We start from the raw sequence: 8,479 nt of genomic DNA, 5'->3' as shown, positions 1-8,479 counted from the left end.
TCATTCATAGACCTGATGCAGTAGCACCGCTATCATGAAGATGATGGCCTCAGCAAGACACAATACAATCAACTCACACCTCACAACCTCCAAATCAAACAAAAAACCTTTGTGGCAAGAAACTTCAGAGAAGTTGTCAGGCCAGTTTTAAGCCTTTCTGCCCAGACAAAGTGTGCAGGTGGAATACACGTGTTGATGTCTGCAAAGTGAAGGACAATAGTAAATCAAATGGAAAGGGAACAGTTCTTTTCCACTTTTTTAGTGAAATGGGCAGTCTCCTTGTGGCCAATACAACATTGCATTCCCTTATTCCCAAATGGTACTGAGGTTAGATTAGATTAGATTAGATAGAACTTTATTAATCCCTCGGGTGGGTTCCTCTGGGAAATTCGATTTCCAAAAAAGCACAGCACCGACAGAAGTTACAGAGTTATACACACACACATATATATAAATACAGAGACAATATAAATAAAATATACGAAGGGGATAAATAGAATAAATAGGAATAAAAATAAAAATACAAGTGAATTGCACATTTCAAGTATTGAGTCTATTGCACTGTTGACTATTTACAAAAAGTATTGTACAGTGAGGTGAAGAGGCACTACAGCTTAGTTGTTCCCCCTCCTTTGTCCTCCTGTTTCCCCTCCCTCTCCCCTCCAGAGAGGAGTTAAACAGTCTGATGGCGTGTGGGACAAAGGAGTTTTTAAGTCTGTTAGTTCTTGTCTTGGGGAGAAGCAACCTGTCACTGAACAGACTCTTCTGGTTGTTAATGGCCGTGTGCAGAGGATGCCTGGCATTGTTCATAATGTCCATCAGTTTCTTTAATGTCCTTTTCTCTGCCACTGTCACCAGAGTGTCCAGCTTCATGCCGACCACAGAGCTAGGTATGAAACCAGAGGAACCTAGTACTGGTACAGAGCCCAGCCAGCACCACGAGCACATCCATGTAAACACCAGCACCTCCCAGGAAAAGGAGGGGAGCTTACGAAAGCAACGTCTCCAGGAGGCTGAGTCAGCAGCGCTATGACAAAACTCTGTGACAAGCTGTAGGCAACAACACTGGCTCTGTGGCTTTAAATGCTCCAAGCTACTGTGGCGTGCAGACATTCACTGTAACAGTTTATAGTAATACAGTCATGTGTGTGCTTTGGATTTGTCTTTTTTAGATACTATTTACATCAGTATTTCTGTTATTGAACAGCTCCTGTGCACATAAATAAAAACAATGTTGGGTTAAATGAGTTTTTATTTAATTTCCAGTCTTTCCTCAGAGTTGCTTGGATTTAGGGAAAACGTTATAGACATAATTAACTTACTAAAGATGGAATGCATCTGAAGACTCCAGTTTGGTCCTGGCCACTTTCCAAGACTGCAGTAAAAGCTATAAACAAGGCTAACTTCACTTAATTTAGAAAAATGCACTACATTAGAAAAGCAATAATAAATAAAGAGTGTAAATAGAGGAATGAAAGTCATTATTGTCGAGTGCATTAATGTTACCATTTAAATAAAATGGCTAAGATTTCTTTTAAAAACAGACAGTTTGATGTTTAATATCATTAACTGAATATTTAAGAAGCCGTGGGTCACGAGTTTTCTTCTAAGATGTGATTGTGACAGAAAAACACAAAGACTAATTTCATTCATAATTATTATACTGAAATTATCTACAAGCAACTTCAGCCCTCATAATCCACCACTGTGGAACAGTAGATATGTGGTATTTAGGAATAAAGATTTATTGCTAAATAAACTGGCAGGAGAACAGAATCTGGTATATGATGCACCTATTAAATGACACTGGTAATATAACACCTGACACCTTCTGCTCCAAATCTAATAATCAGAATCAGGGACTGCAGGACCTTATTGTTCTAAGTCACAAAATGTAAAGTCACAGCTTCCTGAGATTCTGGTGAATGCACATCTAATTAAATTTGTCTAATGTCACAACTAGGAAAGCTTTTACCGGAATGATATCAGCAGAATGGAGTTCCACCGGATCACAGCACTTAAATATAAGACAGTAAGATGTAATTATTTTTATGGGCTATGGGGGGAAACTATTGTGATGCAGTCTCTCTACAGCATTACAAACTCTTCCACCATATGAACATGATATCTCTGTGGACTAAACTGCTGCCACGTGCTTCTTATAAATGGCACATTCCGACATGGTTATATCTCGACTTAGATTCGGACACACTGGTTTGAATATGCATGCTGATGATACGGTAATTTTTACACAAGCCAGAACTGCTGATGATGCAGCCCATCAGCTTTCACTGGCATTACATGATTTACAAAAATGGCTGAATGACTCATGCCTGTGCCTTAATGTTAAAAAGACCGTATCAATGTTTTTCAGTAAACCTAAAACAACCGTGGCTGCAGTAAAAGTCTGCTTGGGTGCACAACAACTAATTAATGTTGAGGAATTTAAGTATTTGGGAGTGCTACTAGACTCTAAATTATCCTTTAAAAACACGTTAAAAAAGTAGTGAAAACTGTAAATGTTAATATACAGAACTTCAGACATATCTGCACATCATTAACAGACACAGCAGCGATTACATTCCTGCACTCTATGATACCGGCTCATATTGAATACTGTATTACAAGCTGGTGCTATACGAGCTTTGCTGCTATTGGGCCAATTGAAGTGTGCTACAAGAGAGCATTGAAAATATTAGATGAAAACCCCTTTTTCATATCACCATTGTCAAATTTTAGAAAAATCCAAGTTTTTAAATTTTACTAATTTCAAATTATTTAAATCTGCCTGTCTATTATACAAAGTTATACATGGTCTGGCGCCTCCACCAATCAGTGATTTTATTAAACAAAAGTCTAGCAGTGTTGCCGGGTCTCGACTGACTCGAGCCGCTGTTAGAGGTGATTGTGAAGTGACATTTAGACGGAGCACCTTTTCACAGATGCTCTGTCATATCAGGGAGTGAGCTTCTGGAATAGTCTTCCACTGTCAGTGAGGGAAGTACAAGTCTACCCATCTTTATGAGTCACCTAAAAGGGCGGCTGAGGGACACACAAACATGTGATTATGTTTAATAATCATGTTTTATATTGGACGGGAAAAAGAGTTAGTGTATTACAAAAAGGGAAACAACTGTTAGTGTAATGGGTCAGTGCAGTATCAGGACAGTCAGGGCATGTGCAATACTGGGGTTTGTGCAATATAATTGATGTGTTTCCGTTATTGTTATCTATACTGTCCTCTGTGTCCACTCTCCTTGTCATTGTTTGTTCTAGTATAATGTGATCACTGTTTTTGTCCTTGTCACATGACCTGTAAATAGTGTCTCTGTATCTTTTTACTAACTTGTGTTTAACACCAACCTGCCAGAGGGTCTGCAGATGGAAATTAGCCCAAGGCTGTAATCTGGCATATTTACATTTGTTAAAATGTTCATTAATATGTATTGCCCCTCTTTCTAAAAATAAATAAATAAATAAAATAGCACATTGTTTTTAATAGGAAAACACTGTACAGGGGAGTGTGACTGCAGTAGGGAACAGGAAACAACAGAACACGTTTTATTGCATTAAGTATGATGCTGAAAGGAGACAACTGATCAAAAAGCTGGACGATATGAGAGTGAAGTTGGACTTGCTTGATTTATTTCGCACGAACTCTATAAGTGAAAGTTATCAGGCTGTGTTTTGGTTCTTAAGGCAGACCCATTTGGAGGATTTGATTTTTTTTCTCGTCTTTTCGGTCCACACTCCACACCAGTTGGTGGCTGTAATGCGTCATTTTGCTGTTTGCCAACCATATAAAGAAGAAGAAGAAGAAGAAGAAGAAGAAGAAGGCGGAGCGCAGCACCTTAGACCCGCCCCTTCTCTGGCCACTCGTCGATCGAGCACATCCGCAGTTAAACATCCTGGAGCCAGCTCAGAGAAGCTGTGTATACCAGAGGCCACAAGAAAACCGCACGACTATTGCCAGAGGGGGATACACATGGCGTTATTATAGACACAGCGTGAGCACACTCTTTCAGCCCAGCACATATTCGACAGCTGTGGTCTTCCTCCGTTCCTACTTCCGGCCACGTGACCAATTGGCTCGTTTGAGGTCGCGCGTCTTTCAGAGTTGGCGCGTATCTTCAGACTGTAGGTGCTGTAAGTTCCCAGCTGAGCACAAAGAAGTCTCCTGCTACGCAGTCTTGTTTTTTAACCGAGAACATGTCTGACTGGACCAAAGAGCGGCGACGTGAGGATCACAACATCGAGCACGAAAAAAGGTCTGTTTACATTCCCGCCTCAGTCTGTCATTAGCGGCTAAACCTTTGTCTGTGTTCGTTAAATGGAAGCCACTGCGTCAGATTAGCTTAACCTTTGTCTGCAAAGATGATCTGGACATTTTGAAGGCTAAAAAACATTTGTTGTACCTGATGGACCCGCGTGACTCTAGTACACGCTGTGTTCTTGCTAGTATCTATGGTTACCTTATTTTCTTTAAGCTCGTAGAAGCTAGCAGTCTGTAGCAGGTCTGTCGTGAACAGTGGACCTGACAGTGACGCTAGCTAACAGTGCGGGTAAAAAGGTGACGGTAAGGCGTTAAATACAGACAACTGCTAAAGCTAACGCTCGAGTACATTGTGGACTGTGAATGCTAAGTGTAACACACAAGTGAGTGGATGAACCGTGACAGGTGGTTAACAGCTGTAGTTGTAACGTCTGATATTAGAATCCTAAGTGCCCTCCAGGAAAAACAAGAGTCACAGATGGATGATGGTCCGCACAATCGGAAGAAGTTGGCGGGAGAAATAGTCTATTAAAGGAAGTGTATGGCTCCAGTTTTACCCACTGTACTCAACTAACCATTTATTATTGAAGAAAGTTCAGCTTCTCTAGACTTTAATCTGTCTAAGAAGGTTTAAAAGAAATTCCCGGATTTTGAAACAGTTAGTGCAGCTTTGCCATTTTTGAATACGGAGACGTGAAACGATCATGAGTGCTTTCCTGCGTGGGACCGTGCGTCCCACCGTGTGTTTGCAGTCCATGCATGTATTTGCTGCTTTTGCATTTTTAACAGCCGTGATTTATTTTTTCTAATTTGACACAGAAGAGAATGTTTTTGAGACGTGTTTGCAGAAATCTAATATCAAAACAAGAATGAATTAGCATGTTTAAATCTGCACGTGTTTTGTGTCTTCTTGTGTAGCTTTGGCCCATCTCGGTGGTCCCACTGCAGGAAGAGGGGGATCAATGGGAGCCTGCGGAGCAACAGCGAGGCAGATGATATCGATAGAGGAAGGAACGGACACACCGACTCCAGCTACAAACACCCTGATCGCAGACATACTAGGTGAGAGTAAGATCAGTTAATGTGGAAAGTGATAAACATGTAAGGCAGCGGACTTGTAACTGAAAAGCCACGAGGCGGCTGAAGCTTTGTGGGTTTTTGGCGTTTGTTGGGGAAATGTTTCAGACTGGACCAAAAACCCACAGCTTCAATGGCCCTGCTCAAAGGTGCTTTGTTAAATGTAGACCGTGCAGTGTGAGAATTTCATTGGTCTGTGTAGTTCACATCCAAACTCCAGTGTAGGCTCGAGAAGAAAAAGAATTATTAGAATGATTTTAGTTTGAATGGTAGTGTTTAAAAAAATCTAACTACACTATAACTGAGTGAAGCAAGCCAGTCTCTGCTAATGAACCACTCTAAAAATCAGGTTACTGACTCCATTACCAACATGTGGCCACGACATCTGCTGGAACTGTAGCAGTAACATCCCTGTGTGTGTGTGTAACCTGTGGTATTGTCCTCCTAGCTTCACTACACCAGAGAGCACAGGCTCAGTGTCCCGCTGTGGTCGGCAGGCTGACTGGGGCAGCCAGGTGGAGGACGATGAGATGAGGAGGGATGTGCACAGAGACATGCAGCGGTAATTAAACAGTTTCTGCATCATTTCAGGTGTCTTTTAAGCACATGAAAGCAGATACTCTCTTCCTGTTTTGGATTGCAGACTCACTGTTTGCACTGTGTTCAGTTACAGGAGGAGGATACTGGGGGCAGAATTCACCCAGAGGGAGAGAAGGGCCTCGTCTGGCTCGTCTGGAAGGTATCTCATTCTCTCACAGACCTTTAAACTCAGAATATTCACGAACTGATGGAACACTCGCTTCTCAAACCACATGTCCACCTGCAGCTATACAAGTGTGCAATGTAGTTTTACCATTAAATAAGGCAAGACAAAATGTATTCATCCCAAAAATGATGGAAACATGAAATAAAATCAATGCAGTATCACCGAACAAAGCAGCGAGTACGGTAAAACAGATTGCACTAATGGAGCTCAGTTATGTGGTAACAAAAAGTAAAGTGCTCAGCATCAGAATATGATGCGATAAATATCATATCTGCTATGAGACGATGAGGGTTTCTGTCCTTGTGACAGCGAGGCTGAAACACGACGTGTCAAACATCGCTTTAACTGCCATGTCACGGCTTTGAGCTCGTTACTGATGTAAAAACTCCGAGTTTTGTTCATTAAACGGTAACACAGGCTTGTTTAACACGACAGTAACTTTTAAATTTTTTGGAAACTTTGTGTTTACAATCATTTACGAGTAAAATCATTATGAAGGAAGTCGGGCTCTTGTCGCGTTGAATGTTAGAGTTGTGTGCACGGGACTAAATGTGTCTGTGTGCTGCAGCTGTGACTCCAGAGAGGGAGATAACATGGAAACCGATGAAGCTGTGTTGCTACGACGACAGAAACAGATCAACTATGGCAAGAACACGCTGGCCTACGACCGCTACATCAAAGAAGTTCCTAAGTAGGTCGACAGAGACGCGTGCTGTGGAGCATCCAGTGTAAAGCCTGCCCGCTGCTGGTGTGTGTAATACACTGGTCAGCATTAACCCTCGTGTTTCTTCTTTTCAGACACATGCGTCAGCCAGGCGTTCATCCAAAAACTCCCAATAAGTTCAGGAAGTACAGTCGTCGCTCCTGGGACCAGCAGATCAAACTGTGGAAGGTCAAACTACACGCCTGGGACCCCCCTGCAGAGGAAGGCCAGGACAAGACCCTCGATGTCGTGTAAGACACTCGTACACATTCTGCACGTCGTCAGTCAGCTGCTGGCCGTCCTCATGTATGATGTGTATATTTCTCCTTCTCCCACCAGTGAGGAGCTCAACCTTGATGATGTAATGGACATTGAACTAGATTTCCCAACCATTACTGACTCCCAGAACACCCAGACCTCGCTGCCGATACACAGCCTGTCAGTGGAGGTGAGTGGAAGTCACTGAGGTGCTGCTGAAATGTCGAGGCCCACACGTGCTGACGACTGACAATCGTAGCGTTTGATTCAGAGGTTTTGACTGAATCTTTCTGGAACCTTGGTTTAAATATTTATCTGGTCCATTGTTTAGACGATCATCAGTTTTTAAGAAAATAAAGATGATGATGATGATGATGATGATGGTGGGATTGCTTGTAAACTTGGCACAAAAAGAAAGGAAGCGTGTTTGCTCAGCTTTCTCTTTGCTCAACTCTGCTGTTTATTCTGGCAAATGTGGCCCATTTAAGGTGAAACAAGCAGGCTGTCCAATGGGAGCAAACACAGGTCTCCTTACTTGTTGTGCAAAGTTTAATCCACAGATGAAAAAGCCACCCTTACAAACACTGTATTAAATGATATTGTTTGTGTTGTTCAGGATGAAGACTGCGGTACTCCGGTCAAAGTACAAAGGACGGCAGAGCCTAATATTGCATAGCTTGTTATTGAATGGTTCAGTCCTCCCCCCACATCGACTTCACACAGTCCACTCAGAAAAAACTGCTGCAGCTGCCAGCTAAGAGTCTGTGTGGACACACTCTGTGTCTTTGGCTGGTAGTCACTGATTATAATTAATGTTTTGTTTTCACCATATGTTTCTCCATCCATCGTTTGGGTCATTTGTTGTAGTTTATCTGTTCCGAGTATTTTATGACAAGATTTTACATTTTTAACGACGCATGGTTCAGAATTTGGTATTCAAAAAAACCCCCACTTGCTGTACCAGTGAGAGGCCTGTTGGAGTGTGCATCTAGTTTTGTGCAAATGCGAGCTTACGTCTCTCATATTCTACCTGAGAAGATTCCAGATGCATAGAAACTGTCTGAACTCGGAGGAGTCGTCTTAATAGAAACGGAGGCAATGATGTTGTTTTGAGTTATCCTTGAGAAATATTGGGCTGTGGCTTTTTGTTTTAATACAAATGTAATTGTTTCTTACTGCTGTATCTTTAATAGAACTTGAAATAAAAAAACTAACAAATAAATAAAACAAACAAGAAAAATCAATGTTTCTTCTTTTTTTGTGAATTTTTTTTTTTTTTTTGGCTAAAAACTGTTGAAAACTTGGTCCATCATTGGACAGCATGCCACAGATTTAAATAGTGACTTTGAAACCAGAGTTTCTCTGACACACTTCACACAGCTGATGTAGTAATTAGTGGAAA

At 41.6% G+C, this 8,479-nt stretch overlaps 1 protein-coding gene across 1 annotated transcript; it reads left to right on the top strand.

The window, feature by feature from the left end:
* Nucleotides 1-3,813: 3,813 nt before the first annotated feature.
* Nucleotides 3,814-8,317, top strand: slbp (stem-loop histone mRNA binding protein). Its single transcript, XM_026181836.2, has 8 exons — nucleotides 3,814-4,268; nucleotides 5,192-5,335; nucleotides 5,799-5,912; nucleotides 6,018-6,089; nucleotides 6,685-6,807; nucleotides 6,915-7,070; nucleotides 7,159-7,267; nucleotides 7,694-8,317. Exons 1-8 carry the CDS (start codon nucleotides 4,210-4,212, stop codon nucleotides 7,751-7,753), a joined length of 837 nt encoding a protein of 278 aa, XP_026037621.2. The 5' UTR covers nucleotides 3,814-4,209; the 3' UTR covers nucleotides 7,754-8,317.
* Nucleotides 8,318-8,479: the final 162 nt, after the last annotated feature.

Source organism: Astatotilapia calliptera, chromosome 2 (assembly GCF_964374335.1).
Source record: "Astatotilapia calliptera chromosome 2, fAstCal68.1, whole genome shotgun sequence".
NCBI lineage: Eukaryota > Metazoa > Chordata > Actinopteri > Cichliformes > Cichlidae > Astatotilapia > Astatotilapia calliptera.
The sequence above is the reverse complement of the archived record's forward strand: the minus strand, read 5'-3'. Positions and strand labels throughout refer to the sequence as shown.